Source organism: Trichosurus vulpecula, chromosome 7 (assembly GCF_011100635.1).
Source record: "Trichosurus vulpecula isolate mTriVul1 chromosome 7, mTriVul1.pri, whole genome shotgun sequence".
Classification (NCBI taxonomy): domain Eukaryota; kingdom Metazoa; phylum Chordata; class Mammalia; order Diprotodontia; family Phalangeridae; genus Trichosurus; species Trichosurus vulpecula.
Genome location: NC_050579.1, coordinates 223,046,115 through 223,068,183, shown reverse-complemented (window position 1 = coordinate 223,068,183; position 22,069 = coordinate 223,046,115). Strand labels below are relative to the sequence as shown.

The window sequence follows — 22,069 nt, the reverse complement described above, 5'->3', positions numbered from 1 at the left end:
TGGAATACAATATTCCAGAAGGCAAAGAATACAGGCTTATACTCAAGAATAACATATCCAGCAAAAATTAATATTAATTCTGCAGGGCAAAAATTGATTTTAATGAAATAGAGGTCTTCCAAGCATTCCTGATGAAAAGACTAAAGCTGCAGAGAAATTTTGAAGTTTAAACACAAGCATAAAGAGAAGCATAAAAAAGTAAACACACATGAACATTGATAAAGATCTAAACAAGGACTAACAGCTTACATTGGAATTGGGAAAATAATACATGTGTCTCCTCTGAACCCTATCATCATCAGGGTACATAAAGAGAGTCCAATTAGACAAGGTCTAGGACTAAGTTTTGTTATGTCTTGATGATCTTAAGAAAAGAATGGAAAGAAAAAAGAATAGGAATACACTGGGGAGTGAAGGGAAGGGAAAAGAAGGTTAGAAAAAATTATCTAATATATTCAGGGTGCACAAGTAGATATCTATACAAACAAGGTGGGAGGAGGATGTAGAAGGAGTGGCTGTCACATGAATTTCACTGTTATCCAAATTGATCAAAGGAAGAACATACAAACACACACACACACATACACATAGAGTTGGGTGCAAAAATCCATTTCGCTTAACAGGAAAATAGGTAAGAAAAGGGAGAAGAGGAGGGTATTAAAGGAAAGGTAGGTTAAGGGAGGGATTGGTCCTGAGTAAAACAAATTCTAAGAATATGTAAAAAGAATATTTATGACTTTTTTGAGATGGCAAAGAATGAGAATCTGAGAGAGTTTACATAAATTGGGGAATAGGGAATACTACCGTGCTGAATTCTCATCAGTGCAATGACCAACCAGGATTCCAGAGGACTAATGAAGAAACATGCTATCCACTCCTGAAAGGGAGGTGAAGGACTCAGAATGCAGAATAAGACAATTCCTTATGGACATGGCCTATGTGGAAACTTGTTTTGATTGACTATCAGTGTTTGCAATAGATTTTGTTTTTCTTGTTTTCTCTATTGGGGTAGGACTGAAAGGGGAGATCTTGGCTGATTAAAAGAAAGTTATTTTTTTAAAAGAAAAACATTAACTTAGGTGTAGAGAGGTCATCTAATCCAATGTCACCTGATTTTATAGATCAGGGAGCTGAGTCCCAGAGATGTTAAATAACTTGCCTAAGGTCCCATGGGCAGTAAGCATCAGAGATAGATTATGAACTCAGGTCTTCAGACTCTGCAGTCATTGCTTCTTCCATTGTAGCACAAAATGCCTTTTAGCTAACCTGGAAAACCAACTAGCTTTTATCATTTTGTTTCTCTGGGAAAAATCTCTTCTAAGTCCCAAAGAACTGACTTTAAATATTTTTTCGGAATGTACGCAACTAGCAAATTGGGAGTGCCTGTATATTAAAGCCTTCAAAGAGATTTATCTGTTACTTCACAGGAAAAGGTCAACTCAGAGTCACCAAGACAGAAACATGTTTGAAAATAGATGCCAAGGAATGTATGAATCTCAAGAATTTCAGCTAAATTATTTTTGAGTTCAAGACATGAATAGAAATAACTTTCGTTTTCTTCTTTTCTCTTTCTAGTTGATCTCTCACCCGCTCCCATGGGTTCAATTGTCATCTCTATGTGAATGGCTCACAGATCAAGCCTTCAGCTCTCTCCTGAACTCCAGCCTCACATCATACTTACTGCTCACTGAACATCTCCCCCTAGATATCCTACAGCCATCTAAAACTCAACATTTCCAGAACAAACTCATTATCATACTCTGAAAAACCTACCCACTACCTATCTTTTCAATTTCTTTTGAAATCCTTCCACTCATCCAGGTTCACACCTTGGAAATCATCCTCTACTCTTCTCCCTCTTTCATCCTCCATATGCAATCATTTACCAAGTAGTATCAACTTTAATTCCACAATAGTTCTCTTAGCTATTTCCTTATCTCCACACACATACAACTACTTTAGTTCAGGCCCTCATCACTTCTTTCAGGAATGGTTGAATAGGATTCTATTTGGTTTCCCTACCTCCAGTTCCTTCTTCTATCAGTCATCCCCCATAAACTGTTGGATTGGTATTCCTGAAGCACATGTCTATCTATTTATTTCCCTTACTCAGGAAGAATGAGTGGTTTCATATTATGAAATGTGGAGTTACACGTAAACTCGGTATTTAAAATTCTTCATAATCTGGTTCTAACCTATCTTTCTAGACTGGCTCCATATTACTCCCATTCCCCCTCTCCCCCATTCCTTATTCCTTACTTTCCAAAACTTGATCTATCAGCTCTTCCACATAGATTATTTAACACTATGTTTCCTGGCTCTTTGTCTTTTTTGCCCAAACTGTCCCTTATGCTTGGAGTGCCTTCTTTCCTCCTCACTTCTATCTGTAAAATCCCCAGTTCCATTCAAAATATAATTCACATTAGGTCTCATATTAGGCCCTTCCTGATCTCAGCAGTCTCCTCAGTTGTATTCTTCACCACCAATAACTCCCCCAAAACTGCTGCATTTCCTTTTTACATATTTTACATTTACCTGTCTGTGTACATGTTTCTCCCCACAAAATACTCTACAGTTATTTTGTGGTTATTTATATATGTCTACATTGTCTCCTTTTTGTAGAATATAAGCTCTTTGAGGGAAGGGTAGTTTTATTTTTGTTCTTTTTTTTTCCTCAGAGCCCAGCACAGTACTTGGCACATAGTAGGTGCTGAATTTATGCTTGTTGACTGAAGTATAATTTCAAAATTATTCATTTTATTCTGAATGAAATTTTATATTCCCAGCCTATGTAAGGCAAAGTATTGACAACTATAAACTGATTCAATTCAAAGCTCAACAATTTATTGTACAGGATAATGAAATCTAGACATCTATCAATAGTAGAAAGAGGTCCAGATGAAGAACCTAACAACAAGGTATCTAAATAGCCAGGTAGGAAAAAAATGATGAGTGCATAAGGAAAGGGGAAAAAAGCAGACAATTATGTGTCAATTATTTAAACAGTACACCAGTGATTTAAATTACTCTGGTTCTTTCTCACTTTTCATAATACTGGTACTCTTAAAATGTTACCTGTACCCTCATACCCTCTTTTCTGTGCATAATACATTTTTATTTTTAAGTGAGATCCATATTTAAAGGAAAGAATCGTAGGGAGAAATTGTGTGTGTGTGTGTGTGTGTGTGTGTGTGAGAGAGAGAGAGAGAGAGAGAGAGAGAGAGAGAGAGAGAGAGAGAGAGAGAGAGAGAGAGAGAAGAGACAGAGAGACAGAGACAGAGACAGAGAGAGACAGAGAGAGAATTAAAGAATCCTTTATAATATAAAGACATTTGCAAATTTTATTTTATAAAACTCCAGATTTTCACATATTTGACTTTACATAATTTCCTTTAATCAAAGTATTTGCTCATAGAAAAATTTTCCTATACTTATTTTTCCTCATCACTAAGAAATCTTTCGTGCAAAGAAATAGTATATTACTATAGTGGCAAGAACTGGAGTCAAGAAGAAGTGATTTTTAATGCCACTATCAAAATTTTCCAGTTATGTTACCTTGGGCAAGGAACTTAACCTCTCCAGCACCCAGCTTGCTCATCAGTAAAAATGGACTAATAATAATATGTCTTACATTGCTGAAATGATGAAATGAGATCACATCTACATGGTGCTTTCAAAAGCTTAAAGCACTACATAAATGCCAACTGCTATTACCATAAAACAAAGACCTGAATTCATTTTGAACATCCAGTCCCTTTCTGAACTAGACTTGCCCAAAACTACTCTCAAATTAGGAAACTCCTCTATACATTCAGTTCGGTGCCTTCATTGCAATTTATGGTCTTAAAGAGTAACCCAAAGCATTGAGAATTTAAATGACTTACTCAGGGTCACAGTACCAGTATGTGTCAAATTTGAACTCAAATATTGCTTATTTCAAAGCCAGTTCTCCATGTACTACTCCACTGTCCCTCCATAAATAAAAATCCAATAAACAGGAGCTACCTAGATCATAAAGTTAATCCTAGTCAGTCATTTCTAACCATACTTCTAATCTTAAATGATTACTTGTCTACATGTGTAAGAGCAACTAAAGTGGGACTTTTTACTGTTTTTTCTTTTGGAGTGCTTCTCAACACTAAGGCAATCAAGTGCCTTTGACTAAATCTTGGTTTGTAGGAAGGCCCACACCATTTTGCCAATTAGGTCATAAGAGATGTGAAGCCTTCAAGAGGTATGAAGCACTCTGACCCTGAAGAAGTGTATATATACTCTGAGGTTAGCATTTTGTTTGGGGCTCACTCACTGGAAGAGTGTTGTGTGATTTGACCAGATGAGACTCTGGGTAGCCATTAATGAACACCCCACCCCAGCTTTGAAAAACCCAGATGTTGGTGCTTCTCTCTCTGGTAACTTTGTATGTAATGTCTTGGTGAGACAGCTAGAAGCCCTGTCTGTTAATTTGTGTTCATTTGCTCTGTTTATATGATTTCTGCTTGTAATTTCTATTTGTATTTGCTCTGAAGTTCAGGGTGCTATTTTTCCTCTGAACTAAGTGAATGATATATGTATGTTTAATTAAAGTAAGACTGTAAACTCCTTAAAGTTGCTTTTCTTAGAAAAGCAAATCAAAGAACCTGTGCTAGTAGCCCTCCTGTGTGCTGGTGTTATTGGCCTTACACAGCCACAGTAGCGGCAAGTAGCATTGTTGTTACAACATCACGAGAAGATGATGAAAGAATTAGCAAAATGAAATTAAACTGACTAGTTTAAGTGCCATATTTAAATAACTGACATACTGTTTAGAGATCAAATAATTGCTTTTCTACCTTTCTTTATGTACCTACCCCATTGTTTTTTTTTGTTTGTTCATTTGTTTTTCTACCTGGTTATTTAGACGCCTTGTTGGTATATTCTGAATCTGTACCTCTTTCTGATCTTGATGAATTGAAAGATCTTGTAATCCTATAAGAATTGTGATGTTTACAAACAAGACAGGAAAAAATAATTCTAAAAGTGATATAATTGCACAATAACTATTAGGGCAAATTTTTACTTGATTTTGATTGCATTCAATGCAAATTACAATGCGATCTAGAATTTTTTTGAAAATAGATAAAAGTAATTCTATACACCACACTTGGATTTCAAATATTCCAGGAATGAAATGAAAATAAAGAATTTTTAACTATTTTGAAAACTGCACTGTTTCCAATGTGATCTTTCTTTGATGATTCAAAAGGAATTTCTGGATCTTTTAGTTTCTCACTGTCACTTGAATAGCCATCAAATATCACAACATAAGGATATATTAATTGAGATTTCTGAATGACAGAGTGCCTCATGGATCAGTTGTTTTCTTTTGTGTTTTTTTCTCCCACAAGAATAGGAAGAAACATCCAAATGATAAATATGCACTGTTATCTAGACACAAATGCTGCCTTTCTAAAAGTGATAAAATGTATAGGAAATTCAGTAATTATATGGAAGGTATCGCTATATTATTTTCTTGAATTAAAAAAGTAAAACAGCATAGCATAGTGGACAGAGCATGGCTTTGGAATTAGAAGACCTGGTTTCAAATCCTACCTCTGACAAATACTGGCCTAGGCAAGTCACTCAACCTCTTCATGCTCTCCAGTGCTTCTTAAATCCACATTTTAAGTGACCCACAGATGCACTGAAGGCGTCATGAGTGGAAAAAGTTTAAGAAGCGCTGCTCTAGGTAATACTCTAAGACTACAAATTGCGAAAAATGAGTTAATCTATCTCTACCAATGGTAGAGTAAATTCCCTTATTGGAAGTTTCTTATACCAGTGAAGTCACAAGTCTAATCTCCATCCTTATTCACACATGGTCATAAAACCTTCAAACTGTACCTTTTTTTTAAAGACATGGCCTGGCTTTTTCCCCCTTATTTCTTCTTTCCCTTGTGGAAGAACAACATCTGCCTGATGATACAGCTGCATCTAAGTCCCATTATAGTTCTTGGCAGCAAGGAAATCACTCTCAGGAGTACTGCCTGACTCAAGGCCCAAGCTGTTTGGTTTTTTCCTGACTCTGCATGGTTTACATTCACGCAGAAAAGAGGAGAAACATCCAGACATTACAGGAGGGCAGCAAAGTCAAATGCACTACTTCTGCTCCTCTACTCAAATCTTCTTTAATCAAATGAACAAAAGGGTAATATGAGGGACACACTTCATAACCACAGAGCTATAAATCTCCTCAGATTTAAATTTATTTGGTATGATGGAGAAAATACCGGTCAAATTATTGGAGTTTTTCGACTATACATGAAATTTTTGTGCCCATTTCCAACCTTCCTTCCCTAAACACCCCTATCAAGTAAGTGATTTAGAGGTTAAGAAATGAAATGAAATTGAATGAGATCCAGTGAAATGAGAGGACTACATGTAGGCAAGAGATAATTAACAATAGGAGGGGCACTTCCAGCCTGAAAGGAGGAAGTCTGCCCAATTCCCAGATATGTATTCCAAGCAAAACCTTAAATTCATGATAGACAGAATAAAGATCAAGAAATCCAATGAAAAAGGACAGTCTGATGTCTTACTCCTCCAAAATACATTAAAAAGTCAGCCACATATCCAACAGCAATAAGAAAGAGGGCTGGCCATCAGCAAAACCAGCACCAGCACAAGCAAACAGGTCAGCAGCTTCCCAGACCAGTATGATCAGAGATTGGACAGGAGCACAGGTAGTCTTCTGGGCTACAGATGAACTTGAAACAAAGGAGAGTTGAACACACACATACACACACACACACACATATTGATGTAGAAATATATCAAACTCAAAAGAGAAACAGGGGTAGGGAAGAGGAATTAAGAGGGAGGATATCACTAGAAAAGAGACTCAAGCAAAAATAAATATATAAATGAATGAATGAATGAACGAATGCTTCTGGTTCCTGAATGGACTATGAAAGGGGGAAAAAAGAAAAGCCAAGAACTAGAATCTAAAAAGAAACTAAAAACTGAGAAGGATGTTGAGAAAAGAATAAACAAGTTGTATTGATTGATTGTAATAGAATATTATTGTGTTGAAAGACATGACAAAAGACATTATTTCAGAAAATCCTGAATAATATGAATTGATGCAAGTGAAGTCAGCAGAATTCAGAGAATTTATATAAGGACAACATTTTTTTTTGAAACTTTTTTAAAACTTATTTAATATATTTAGTTTTCAGCATTGATTTTCACAAAAGTTTGAATTACGATTTTTTCCCCATTTCTACCCTCCCCCCACTCCAAGATGGCATATATTCTGGTTGCCCCACTCCCCAGTCAGCCCTCCCATCTGTCACCCCACTCCCCTCCCATTCCCCTTTCCCTTCTTCTCTTGTAGGGCAAGATAAATTTCTATGCCCCATTGCCTATGTATCTTATTTCTTAGTTGCATGCAAAAACTTTTTTTGTGGTTGTTGTTTTTGAATGTCTGTTTTTAAAACTTTGAGTTCCAAATTCTCTCCCCTCTTCCCTCCCCACCCACCCTCCCTAAGAAGGCAAAAGCAGTTCAACATAGGCCACATGCGTATCATTATGTAAAACCCTTCCGCAATACTCATGTTGTGAAAGATTAACTATGTTTTGCTCCTTCCTTACCTATCCCCCTTTATTGAATTTTCTCCCTTGACCCTGTCCCTTTTTGAAAGTGTTTGTTTTCGATTACCTTCTCCCCCCGTCTGCCCTCCCTTCTATCATCCCCATTTTTTTATCTTCTTCCTCCTTCTTTCTTGTGGGGTAAGATACCCAATTGAGTGTGTATGGTATTCCCTCCTCAGGTCAAATGCAATGAGAGCAAGATTTACTCATTCCCCCTCACCTGTCCCCTCTTCCCTTCCTACAGAACCATTTTTTCTTGCCACTTTTATGTGAGATAATTTACCCGATTCTATCTCTCCCTTTCTCCCTCTCTCAATATATTCCTCTCTTATCCCTTAAATTGATTTTATTTTTTTAGATATCATCCCTTCATATTCAACTCACCCTGTGCCCTTTGTGTGTGTGTGTGTGTGTATACCTACATATATACATACATAGACACACACATATGTATATATATGTATACACACACACACACATATATATATATATATATATATATATATATATATGCATATTCCTTTCAGCTACTATGATATTGAGGTCTCTTGAATCACACACATCATCTTTCTATGTAGGAATGTAAACAAAACAGTTCAACTTTAGTAAGTCCCTTATGATTTCTCTACCTTGTTTACCTTTTCATGCTTCTCTTGATTCTTGTGTTTCAAAGTCAAATTTTCTATTCAGTTCTGGTCTTTTCACTGAGAAAGCTTGAAAGTCCTCTATTTTATTGAAAATCCATATTTTGCCTTGGAGCATGATACTCAGTTTTGCTGGGTAGGTGATTCTTGGTTTTAATCCTAGCTCCATTGACCTCTGGAATATTGTATTCCAAGCCCTTCGGTCCCTTAATGCGGAAGCTGCCAGATCCTATGTTATCCTGATTGTTTTTCCACAATATTCAAATTGTTTCTTTCTGGCTGCTTGCAGTATTTTCTCCTTGACCTGGGAGCTCTGGAATTTGGCAACAATGTTCCTAGGAGTTTTCTTTTTGGGATCTATTTGAGGAGGCGATTGGTGGATTCTTTCAATTTCTATTTTACCCTCTGGCTCTAGAATATTGGGGAAATTCTCCTTGATAATTTCTTGAAAGATGATATCTGGGCTCTTTTTTTGATCATGGCTTTCAGGTAGTCCAATAATTTTTAAATTATCTCTTCCTGGATCAGGAAGTGGTCAGTGGTTTTTCCAATGAGATATTTGACATTGTCTTCCATTTTTTCATTCCTTTGGTTCTGTTTTATAATACCTTGATTTCTCATCAAGTCACTAGCTTCCACTTGCTCCAATCTAATTTTTAAGGTAGTATTTTCTTCAGTGGTCTTTTGGACCTCCTTTTCCATTTGGGTAATTCTGCCTTTCAAGGCATTCTTCTCCTCATTGGCTTTTTGGAGCTCTTTTGCCATTTGAGTTAGTCTATTTTTTAAAGTGTTGTTTTCTTCAATATTTTTTTCAGCATTTTTTTGGGTCTCCTTTAGCAAGTCATTAACTTGTTTTTCATGGTTTTCTTGCATCATTCTCAATTCTCGTCCCAATTTTTCCTCTACTTCTCTAACTTGCTTTTACAAATTCTTTTTGAGCTCTTCCATGGCCTGAGACCAGTTTATGTTTTTCTTGGAGGCTTTTGGTGTAGGCTCTTGCACTGTGTTGACTTCTTCAGGCCATATGTTTTGGTCTTCTTTGTCACCAAAGAAAGATTCCAAAGTTTGAGACTGAATCTGGGCGCATTTTCACTGCCTGGCCATGTTCCCAGCCAACTTACTTGACCCTTGAGTTTTTCATCGGGGTATGACTGCTTGTAGAGCAAAGAGTACTTTGTTCCAAGCTTGCGGGGATGCACTGTTGATTTCAGAGCTATTTCTATATAGCCAGCTCTGCCACCCCAGCACTCCTCCTTCCTCAAGAACCACCAACCTGGACCTGATGCAAATCTTCAGCAGGCTCTTCACTCCTGCTCTGATCTGCCACTTAATTCCTCCCACCACATGGGCCTGGGGCCGGAAGTAACTGCAGCTGTAGTTCTGTAGCTGCACCTCCCCTGCTGCCCCTGGGGCGGTGGCCAAACTGTGAACTCTGTCCCCCGCAGCTTTTCCCACTAACCATCTCTGTTGTCTTTGGTGTTTGTGGGTTGAGAAGTCTGGTAACTGCCACAGCTCACTGATTCAGGGTGCTAGGGCCTGTTCTGCCTGGCTCCTGGTCTGGCTGGTCCTGCTGCCTCCCACGCTGAGCTCCGCTCCCCTCCACTCCATGCGTGATAGACCTCATCCAGTGACCATCCAGGCTATCCTGGGCTGGATCCCTGCTTCCCTCTACTATTTTGTGGGTTCTGCAGTTCTAGAATTTGTTCAGAGCCATTTTTTATAGGTTTTTGGAGGGACGTGGTGGGGAGCTTATGCAAGTCCCTGCTTTCCAGCTGCCATCTTGGCTCCACCCCAAGAACAACATTTTAAAGAAAAACAAGTCTGATAGACTTAAGAATTTTGATCAATGTTATGACCAGCTATTTATCTTGAAGACCTATAATGAAGAATAGAGTATCTACCTACTGAGAGGGGATGGACTTAAGGTACGGAAAGAGACACATTTTTGTACAAAGTTATTGTGCAGATTCATTTTACTTAATTATGCCTACTCATTATAAGATTTTTCTTTCTACTGTTTTTAAATTTGGGGAGGAGAAAATGTTGCAATAATGGTGATAATAAAGGATGCTATTGAAACATGTTTTTTAAATACACAGAAGTGAACAGAGTGAAGTTCAGAAAGCATAAATAGGCAGAATAGTTTTGAAAGCAATACATTAATTTGTTTTACCATGCTATATGAAACAGAGATTCACAGGATAATCCTCTTTTTTGGAGTGTTTTACTATGTTAATAGCTAGCATTTATATCTAGCAAAAATGTAGACGAGAAGCCGTAAGGACAAGGAATTTTTGATAATGGAGAAGAGAAGACAAGGAAAAATAATAGTAAGTGCTTCTTGTTCTAGAAAGGTAACAGGAACAAGGGCTCTTTGGTAGCCAGGGAAGTCTAGGTTTACTGGAAGTCTTGGGAAAACCGAAAGGAAAGAAAAAGGGGTTTTCAGTGGAAATCGACTAGGCCAATTTAGGAGATGAGAGTTCTATTTATGGCTCTACCATTTCCTATTTGACCTTTAGCAAGTCAAGTACACTGTCTTAGTTTCTTCACCTGTAAAATGAAAACAACTTTAGAGATGAAGAGATCAACTGACCTATTACTGACAGAGCTGTCAAGATCATACAAGATGAGAAAGAAATTCAAAAAGTATAAGGTGCTTTACAAAGTTCATGTTAAGGTAGTCATCTGGCGGCTGGGATACATAGACCTGCCTTTGGACATTTTCTCTATGGGCCAGTGAGATTGCTCACACATTTTAGTAAAGGAGCAACAGGGGCCCCGAGGCTCTACTTCTGCCACATTCTTCTCCGTCACTAGTGGCATCATTTGGAAAGTCCCCTTCCTAGAAGCTTGGTGGGATAGACATCACTGAAATTTACCTTCATGGCATGCTGGAAAAACCATCTAATCCATAAGAGTATAAAATATCAAACTGTACTACAAAGCACTTATGTTCAAAATTATTTTGAACTGGTTAAAAAATAGAAAAGTTGATAAGTTAGATACATGAAGCATACAACCAGAAGCAGTCAAATATGGTATCACAGTCTTCAATAAACCCAAGAACACAAACTACTGGGGAAAGGTCTCACTATCTGACAAATACTTCTGGGAAAATTGAAAAGCAGTTTGGCAGTAATTAAGCTTACATCAGCTTCTCATAGCATGTACTCCAATAAACTTCCTAATGGATTCATGATCGCCATGCCTGAAATTCTTTCCCTCCTCATCCCTACTTCTTAGAATGCCTGGCTCTCTTCAAGATTCAAGTCAAGTGCTACCTTCTACAATAGGCCTTTCCCAGTCCCCACAAGTATGAATGAATCTTTCTAAGATTAACTTTTATCTACTTTATATGTATCTTGTATAGACCCAAATGTGTGTGTGTGTGTGTGCGTGCGTGTGTGCATGTGCGTGTGTGTGTGCATGTGTGTGTGTAATGTCTCCCCCATTACAATTTAAGTTTTTGAAGAGAGGGCATTTTTATGTTTCTTTGTATACCCAGCACTTAGCACAGCACGTGGCACACAGTAAGTACATAATAAATATTTAATGATTAAGATAATAAATAAATTAGGGAAGGAAAGGAAATACCTTTCACAGCCATGTGAAGTAAAAGTGTAGTAAAAAGTGAAGTAAAGTGAAAAAACAAGGAAAATAGATGATCATAAAAGATACAATAATTTTGTTACATAAAATTGGAATGAGTTCACAAAAGGAAAATCAGTACAGGTAGGATTAGAAACGAAACAGAGAAGGAAAAATTGGCAGCAAATTTCTTTGATAAAGACCTGACATAAAAGATATATGGGAAATTGATATAACTATATGCACTAGTCGTTAAGCTATAGATAAATATTGAACAGATATAAACAGGCAATAGGATGCTAAGGATAGTGATGCAAATAAAATTAAAGGAACAAAGAAAAGAACATCAATGAAACATTAAACAAATACACAGAATAGGGAGTTTAAAAAGCTTAAAATTGCCCCAAGCTTTTTGGAATATACTGTATATATTTTAAAATAAACCAAGCTGTGCATAATGGAGAAACATGGTTTCATAAGCAATCCTCTTTTTCTCTTATTGGTTGCACATAGAAACACTCATGTTTGTTGATGCTTAGATTCATAATTTCAAAGGAACATGTAATAATAAAAAAACATGTAATTCAACCTCTTCATTTTACAAATAAGAAACTGAAGTTCAAAGAGATGACTATGTTCTAAGCCACAATGCTAGGTAGTTAAAGACCCAGGGCTACTAGAACCAATTTCTCCTAAACCCAATATTCTGTATAATATTTCCATCCTCTTTCCCTTCCTTCCTCTTGCCCCTCACCTCTCTCTCACTCCTTCTCTCTCTCTCCTTTCTCTCTCTCTCTCTCTCTCTCTCTTTCCATTCCTACCTCCCTTCCTCTCTCCACCTCCATCTCTCTCTCTGTTTCCCTTTGTGTCTCTCTGTGTCTCTGTCTGTTTCCACTCCTCCCTCAGTTCATTCATGTAACCATGTGGAGTTCTCTTTGGAGCATGCTCTCTGGTTTCTTGCAGAGATAAATGTGATACTTTTTTTTTCTAATTCGGAGTTTCTGTAAAAACAAGCCACGAATCCCCACATAGCTTGTGAATAATGACCCCTATACTTAGCTGCCACACTTACCTGTGTTTTGTCTTGTTAATCCTAAGTGGCTACAAGTGCCTGAACACACATCAAAAAAAGATTCATTACAGGAACGGTTGAGGGGAAATCATTTCCTCCCAACACATTTCAGTATTTTATGTGAACAAATGACTGACTGTGATATCAACCTGAGGTAAAAGATGAGCAATCAACAGACAGGAAATGAGTCCATCAGAAATCAGAGGGAGTTTGACAGAAAAAGTGTTAAAGTGTTGAAAACAGAAGAGTGTCAGGAAGACTGTATTGAGGGAGAGTAGGAGATGGCCAAGCAAGGAATAAGCTCAGTAGTTAGAGGGGATACAGACTACCTAAAGTACAAGTCATAAATGGAGGCAAAGAATGTTATTGTTTCTGCCTTTATATCCCTAACACCTACATGCCTTATGTGTAATATATGCTTAGAATTATTTGTAATATTGAACAAAGCAGAAATTGATTCTATTAGAAAAGAAAAATTAACCACACAACTCTAATCAGACTCACATGGATATATGAGCTATATACATATACATATATAGATGATGACTGGCAATCACCTACATGGCCATCAAATTGTTCAAATAATACTATTTGGACATTCCTGCTATATCATAAGCAGAGGCATAGTAGTCATTTTTGGTTCTATATCAAGTACATGAAATGTGTGGTAATGGAGGGAGGAAGTTGAAATTTGCTATTTTAATTAATTGTCCTTGTTAATTAGGTAATAACCTTAGTAGTTTGTGAGCTGCTAGTAGCAGCTTCTAAATTTTGATACCCTGGAACAAGGCCCTGTAATCTAATCACCCTACTTTGTTATAGCACTAGTCAGAGGATTTATGGGAAATATCTACTCTGCTGCATGAGTTCTTTGACAGAAATAATGTGGGGTATTATGTAACATGGATTCACAATTAATAGGTAATAGTGGAAAAGAAACAGAAAGAGGGAAAAGAAGACAAGTAAAGAAAAAGAAGGAAAAAATATTTGTAGCAAAGGAACAATTCTAACTCAATTTTGTTGGTTTTTCCAGATAATTCTTTAAATTATTAAATTCTGTTGATTTATTTGTTTTGCAAATTACAAATACAACAAAGCAGAAGAGGGGATTGTTTTGCTGTTAACAGAAAAATGCAGAAACACATTTTAGAGCAAAAATAAAACACATATCTCTGTGAAATTCATATTTTATGAAAATGAAGGATAAGAAAAGTAAAATCATTTTTACCATGAACTTATACTGGCATTCAAGACCTAAGAATAAAATGCTAAAAATTATTGTAAGCCCAAAGTCCCATCATTTACCAAAATGTATGATTGCAGTTAGAGCTTATAAAAACAGTTAGAAGTAAAACTTACTAGAGGCACATAGTATGACTGTTAAACGTAATACTTTTTTTTTCTAATTTGGAGTTTTACATAGAAACGAACTGTTTCTGACTAAAGCATAACACATCTGGAACCGAGGTAGCAAATTATAAATTACTCACCTCGACTGTGTACATACCTAAGGGAAAACATTAAAAGAATTTTAACCATCAAATATCACAGTCAACAGTAGGGTAGAGTTGAAGCTAATTTCACTTCTAAGGCAAGGCCTAGAGGCAAGTCAAAACTGATTGTCTATATTTTCCAAAGAAAGGTTAAGATTTACCTTCACAAAGTTTCTGTTTTATGACTTCTCTTATTTTGGAAATTGCAATGTAATCTTCCACATAAAAGACATAGGTTGATGAAGGCTTATTGGCAATGGCTCTAAGTTCAGCATCTTCAGTTTCTGAACCAACACCAATGGCAAACAAAGTTATTCGATTGTCTCTAGCAGCTTCTGCTGCATCTTTTACTTCATCTTGGGATTTGCCATCAGTAAGAACGACTGCTATTTTAGTTAGAAATCTTGGTGATTTAGCAAAAAGATGGTCAAGGGCAAACTGAATAGCTTTTCCTGTCCTTGTATTGCCACCCAAGTAATGAAGGGATTCCATTGCTTCAATTAAGTTCTCTCCAGAATGGTGGCTTCCCAGGGGAATCTCGAGTACAGGATAATCACTGTACTGTACCACGCCAACTTGAATAAATTTTGGCCCTATATCAAAGTTATTTGATATGTTGACAAGCCATTTTTTTACTATTTCAAAGTTTTCTGGGCCAACACTATAGGAACCATCTAAGATGAACACCAAATCTGTTGGAGCCGTTCTGCAACCTAAAACAAAAACAAAGAAACAAAGGTATATGTATGGATGTATGTATTATGTCAGTAGTCCCCCCCCCCAAAAGGGGGGAAATAGCATCAGGTGATTTTAGAAATATCACAATATATAACAATTACAAAAAATTCACACTTAACAATTGTCCTCCAAACTAGCTTGGGGATGAGGGGGTGATTGGTGATTATTGAAACAGACAGGAGTAAACTGATAGCAAACCCCAAAAAAGGTTTTGCTATATAATAATCACTCATGTGATGGCCACCTCAAGGAATGATTATACTATTATTTTGAAGGAGAAAGTACTTCATTGTCTTCTTGGACAGTGTTGCAAAGAAAGGAAGGAAGGAAGGAAGGAAGGAAGGAAGGAAGGAAGGAAGGAAGGAAGGAAGGAAGGAGGGAGGGAAGAAAGGAAGGAAAAGAAAGGGAGGGAGGGAGGAAGAAAGGAAGGAAGGAAGGAAGGAAGGAAGGAAGGAAGGAAGGAAGGAAGAAAAGTATTGCTAAACTCCTCCTCTGTGCCAGGCACAGTGGTACATGTTTTACAAATATTATTTCATTTTCATTTCATCATCATAACAATGCTGGGAGGTAGATGTTATTATTATCTCTACTTTGTCATTGAGGGAACTGAAGCAAACACAAGATCAGCGACTTACCCAGGGGCATACAGCTAGTGTCTGAGGCTTCATTTGAACCCAGGACTTCCTAGCACTTTATCCACTGTGCGTCCTAGCTGCCTCTGCCATTCTGCTAAGTAGACAAACTCTGGGATTCAGAGTCAGGATGGCATGGATTAAATCCTCTCCCAAATACTCATTGACTGTGTGAACCTGAACAGGTCATTCTAATCTTTGATAACATGAAGATAATGATAGCCATAGCACTCAGCTCCCAGGATTATTATAAATCTTAAATGAAATAATGTATGCAAAGTATTTTGCAAACTTCAAAATATATAAATTTCAGTTATTTTTATCGTTACTTTATCCTTATTCTCAGTAATATGTGTATTCCCTCTGCTGGTACAGAGCCCAATCCATTTTTATGTTTCTATCCTGTTTGATTTTTGTCCATATCCTTCCACAGAGGATCTACCCAGCACATGGGTCTTGTTTCTCTGAGTCTTTTGCTCCTGTTGCATTACAACACCAGCACCATCCATCTATCTCCTATCCTTTGTTTTTGCTACAACAGCACCCACCTTCTATTCTAATTGTATGTGATCCAGGTGTTGTGAAGGATTTTCAATTTGGACACTGCAAGTGGCACGGCATTCTACTAAAAGTGGAATCAATGTGTACTGACACCTCTTTGATTTAATTCTCAACAATCCTGAGTAATTTCAAACCTTCATTAGACTGTCTTAAATTACTCCAATAGCCCCCTAACTGTTTTCTCATATGATGTGGTAAAAAGAGTATTGGCTTTAGACAACTGAGATTTGCATCACAGCTTTACTACTTCCTACCTCTGTAACCTTAGGCCAGTCCACTTAACCTCTCAGGGCCTCCCCATTTGTAAAAATGAAGGAGTTAAGATTCTGTGACATCAAATGCCAGCTTGAAATCTATGATACTGTTATTCTTCCTCCAGTATCTTCCCAACTCTTATCTACCCTTCATGATATTGACAGATTAATTTTATTTACTTCCATGGATCTGATCAGATCACTCCAGTGCTCTGAAACCTTTAGTCCCAGAGACTAGAGAATAATATCTAACCCTTCCCATAGTCTACTGAATACTACCTAAATTCTTTAGTCTTTGATTCAAAGATCTCCATAATTTAAATCCCAACTGCCTTCCCTTGCATTATTCTTTTTCTCATGCCCTATACTACATAAAGCCTGGCTTAATCATCTTTTTAACAAGCGTGTCTCACATTTACATACTATTATGTTTTTGATTATGCCACTAACCATATCTAAATGTACTACCCCAATATTTGCTTGTTGCAGTTCTACTCCATAAAACCTCCCAAACGTCCCTCGCCATTAGAGGTCAGAAGTGAGCTCTTCATTTTTTCTAAGCTCTCATAGCACTCATAATATTCTGATTTGTACCATTGTTACATGTGTACATTTCTTATCTTCTTCACTGGACTATAATCTCCTTGAGGGAAGGGGACTTTTTTGAAATTTATCTTTGGATCTCCTTCAACACGTAACACATTTTCCTGTGCAAAATATGTGCTTAAAAATGTTGGTTGAATAAAGTTGAACCAGTCTTATTGTCCAAAACTCTATCTCCCTGTCTGTTATGGTTTCTATTAACTATAATGTTCATCCTCATACAATGGTAACTATCCTGGCAAACTCTTTGATTTGTTGGCGCAAAAAAATATTAAAAAGTGAGATTATTAGATGAGTACATGGCATTTGAAAAATTCGAAATAGACAATCATTGTTAAGACTTTTTTTTCCAGAATTTTGCCTCTACATATATTACTCCTAAATTTAGCAATGGAAATGCACTGCATGTTGGAATATTGCACCCATCTCAGGTAGTCTCTGTCAAATCAATTCTGGGCAGAGTTCTAGGGGTGAGGACATTCCAAATGGAATTATCCCAAAGTAAGTTCATCAGTAACTGCATGTTCACACCTCCCAAAATATAATGCTGTTGTTATCTTTGGAAACAAGACAAAAGTGATAGGTAATCTTTGGATGATGAGAACTACATTAAGGGAGCTATTCAGTGTTTATGTTTCCCAAATATTGTGAAAACTCCTAATGTGTAGACCTACCCTTGTTCGCACATCACCTCACTCTGTGGTTTTGTTTTGTTTTGTTTTGTTTTCTCCCTAGGGTGATGAGTTATACTTGGTGGTCTCCAGTGTCTTTGCCTGTCTCCCACTCACAGCCACAAAGTATATATTTCATTCCTACATGGTTAGCCAACAATATGGGTGCAAAAGTAGTCACTGCCATCTCTATTCCCAGATTCTGAGCAAGTCTATCTGTACAATTTGGCAGACTCCTCAAATTTCAGCCTGTGCTTTGTCAAATTTGCCAACTGTGTGATTTTATCTATTTGATATATAGACATTACACTTTTTTTCTTCAGCAGCATGGTTATTTTTCAAAGTCTAAGAAGGCAAAGCTCAGAAGAAATGCCAGAGATTGGAAAGAGTGCTGCTTTTTAAGTTATGATTTAGAAACATGGTTGCTACTAGATTTCCCAGGAGAACTTTACCAGACAGACATCATTACTTATAGCCCTATATCGCTGAGGCAGTTCTTGGTACAGCTAGCTTAGGAATCAAGGATGAGTGACTTTTAGGGGCTTCATCTCAAGGTTACTTTTGAGAGACATCTTTGTGTTTCATCATGTCGCAGTGTGGGAATAAAGGTAATATGCAATTAATTCCCCTAAGATGGTGTCAGAAATCCTTCAGTTTGGGTTTCTGTGGAATTTCATATTCAAGCTATAACAAAAATAAATTGCATAATCATTATTCTTACTTGATCTTATTTCACCATCATCAGTTGATACAAAATCCTGAACCAAGAGAATGAGAATTAATTGAAGATATCTTGTGTGGTAAGCCATGTAGGTGATCTAATCCTGAATGTTGCAGTCTTCTTTACCTGGGGAAAAAACCAAAATGTAAAAATTATAGTTCCATAGGAATAGCTGAGAAACCTCACGGCATAGTGGATTGAAAGCTGCTCTTGAGGTCAAGAAGAGGAGAGTTCAAGTCTTGCCTCTTACATAAAGTGGTCATGTGTGATCATGAAGGAATCACTTAACTTCTCAAGGATCCAGTCAACTCTCTAAGAACATAAGTTACAGAGATGACAGTTTGCAACAGTACGGGAGAGGCTCACCAGAAGCCAAATTGAAATCATGAATCCAAGGTAGGAAACAAATCAAAATAAGTAGACATAATGTTAAGGTTTGTTTGTTGTTTTTTTTAATTTGCCTTCCCTAAATTCATAACAAGTGAACAAATAAAATTCAGCTTCTTCCCTAAGATAAGACTTGTAAGTAGCTGTTATTTATCTATATTATCTATATATCTATATTTGATTAAATAAATATATATTAAGCACCTACTACAAAGGCCAAACAGGTACTGATAATACCATTCCTATACCATTCCTGCCTTCAAAGAGTTTATGTTCTATTTGGGAGTTGGAAGAGGGAGCAGTATATAAGGATATGACATATGCATGGCTAAGTATATAAATCCTTGTTACATGTATAAAATGAGGTAAGGAGTAGAGTAGAGTAACATGAGAGAAGAGAGACCAGACAAAAAGAGAAGACTAACTGAGGAAGAAGAAAACATTAATAAGTTGGGGGGAAAGAATGAAAGGTGGATCACTAAAGACTATAGTAAGAAGGTGACATATGAGCTGAGTCTTCAAGGAAATGGAAAAGCAAGGAGAATTTGAAGGATAGAAGATAATCTAAGTAAATAAACAAATCAAAGATGAAATGCTATTTTGGGTAATAGCTACTACTTCAATTTGACTGGAATATGGTATCTACAAAGAGAATTATATGAAATATCTTAGCATCCATATTGTCAAGTCCTGAAATAAATGGAAGCCATGAGTTGAGGAATAAAGTGCCTTTAATGGAGATAGCATGGTAATAAACCTGCTACCCTGGGGAATATCCAGTGTATTTCCCATCCAAAAGGACCAATGAAAAAGTTTTTATAATTTTAGAAGGAGAGAGGAAAGAGGCAGTATGAGGTAGCAAGGCATGATCATGAGACCCCAGTGGCCCTTGGCAATCCAGGCAAGGAAAGCCACTTAATTCTGGCTGTTTTGCCCTTCATGCTATGAATCCCAATGGAATGGGGTAAGAAAGTCAAAGGGGAAACCTGGCTTGAGTTGATTTTGTTTACCAGAAGATTCTGAGGTGGAGGCTTGAAGAATCTAGGATGGAGGTTAAAGGTGTGGCTCAGCTCAACCTAATCTCATTATTTTAAGAGTAGGGATGTAAGGTCATTACCGGAACTTTGAAGTTGTCAGGATGACCAAGAGGTTGAGGCAGTTCATATTACAATCAGTATTGACAATTTTCCATCATTACATTAAAATTATATTAACAATTTTGTCAATATCAATATAAAACAAGACTGAAAAAATATCTCAAAGGCAGGTTGTGAAGGGCTTCAACTACCAGTCTTTGGTGTTTTTATTCTATCCTCGAAAATAAGGAATTGCTAAAGATTTTGGAGGAGGGAAGTAATAATGATCAGACTTGTGCCTTAGGAAGATTATTTTGAGAGCTCTTGGAAGGACAGATTATAGGAAACAGACTAGAAGTATGATAAGGAGGCTATTACAATAACCAGATAAGGGGTGATGGCCTGAATTAGAAAGTAGCAGTGTAAACAGAAAGAAAGGGAAGGGTGCAAAATGATGATGTGATGTAGAACTAAAAGGACTTAGCAACTGACTGGATAAGGGTGTGGGAAGAGTGAGTGAAAGGGAAAAATAAAAGAAAACTCTTAGGATTCAAACTTAAGTTACTGGGAGCAAGATAGTACAGTCAATAGAAATAAACTAGCATAGAAAAGGGAATAGATTTAGTGGAGGAAGGGGATGAAGTAGAAGGGATTCAAGTAGAGATGTCCATCAGGCAGGTCTAAATTCTTAAGTACAGTTTATTTGGAGTGACCAGATTTTAAACGTACTAGTAGCAGGATACAGGGTAGGGAACAGGGAGAAACCCAAATTAATCATACGCTTAAGGACAGGAGTCCATGAAGTAATGGGATTAAGATCAAGTGGTTGCTAAGCCTAAGAACAGTGAAATGTAGAAAGTTTTCTCTTTTATCCCCTAAATTGAGAATAGTGTATATTATAGACTAGTGGAGTCAAATTCAAATAGAAATGGGGGATGTATGTGTATGTATGCGTGTGTGTGTGTAAGTGTGTTTGTGTGTGTGTGTGTGCATGTGTGTGTGTGTGTGTGTGTGTGTGTGTGTGTGTGTGTATACAGCTCCCACTTCCATTGGAATTTGATACCACTGCTCTATGATACATCACTATTCTCAATTTAGGGGAGAAAAGAAAAAATACTTAAATATATGTATACATACACATATATCCATATTGGTCACATAATGACTTAGAAAAGCACATATAACATGATCTATGTTTTATTATATTTGTATTTATTTCTTTGGGTAGTGTCTACCACAAGCATGTGAAGACTTTCCCTGGTGGAATGGGCGGTTGAGAACAATTTGTTTCAATAGCCGTGAAGGCAGCTGAAGCATGCTCTGTGGAGCACTTAAAGCTTGGTTAGACATCGAAGATGCCAAGGTCATCCACTGTATCTTGAGCCATCACCAGTCGTCTTGACTCTCTTCTGCTAGTGGACTGTGATGACTCTGGAAGAGAGAGTGAGGCTGATGACTTCCTGCAACTCTGCCTCACCTTAAATCCAATTTATGTATGAATCAAAAGACATCACCCATACCATTTTGCCATTTTTTCTATCTCAAAGTCCTGTGGCAATAGGCAAGTGACAAAGCATCAGGTGTGGATATCTGGGAGTTCTAGTCACAACCCTGCACACAGGCTACTCAGGCCATAGGATCATCTTCGCACTGGAAGCAGCAATGGGATTCTGCAGCCCCTGGGTGTCTGAGCAGCGTTTTAAGGACTGTACTGCTCACTTCCTAGTGTGGGGAAGGGGCTACAAAAGGTGCCCTAAAAACTGTCTGCTTACTGAAACCTGGTCTGACTACCATGGCAGGTGGGGATCCCATCCTACAGCCAAAACACAAAAAAGATTCCACTCATCATTGGTACATGGAATGTGTGCATAATTATAGACAACACAAAATTCAGTAGATCTGAAAAATGAGCCGTTCTTGTTGCAAGAGAATTCAGCAGGTATCATATCCAAACAGCAACCTGAGTGAAACAAGGCTAACAAATGAAGGCCAGCTTACTG

The 22,069-nt window shown here is 37.3% G+C and overlaps 1 protein-coding gene across 1 annotated transcript in view; it reads right to left on the bottom strand.

Annotated features, from left to right (window-relative positions):
- COL21A1 (collagen type XXI alpha 1 chain) overlaps window positions 1-22,069 on the bottom strand; it is a 244,132-nt gene that overhangs the window by 130,944 nt on the left and 91,119 nt on the right. Inside the window, exons 2-3 of the mRNA XM_036765998.1 lie at window positions 18,607-18,732; window positions 14,588-15,139 (exon numbers count right to left, since the gene is read on the bottom strand). Coding sequence (XP_036621893.1) covers window positions 14,588-15,139; window positions 18,607-18,694 — 640 coding nt within the window. The 5' untranslated portion in view covers window positions 18,695-18,732. The remainder of the gene's footprint in view (window positions 1-14,587; window positions 15,140-18,606; window positions 18,733-22,069) is intronic.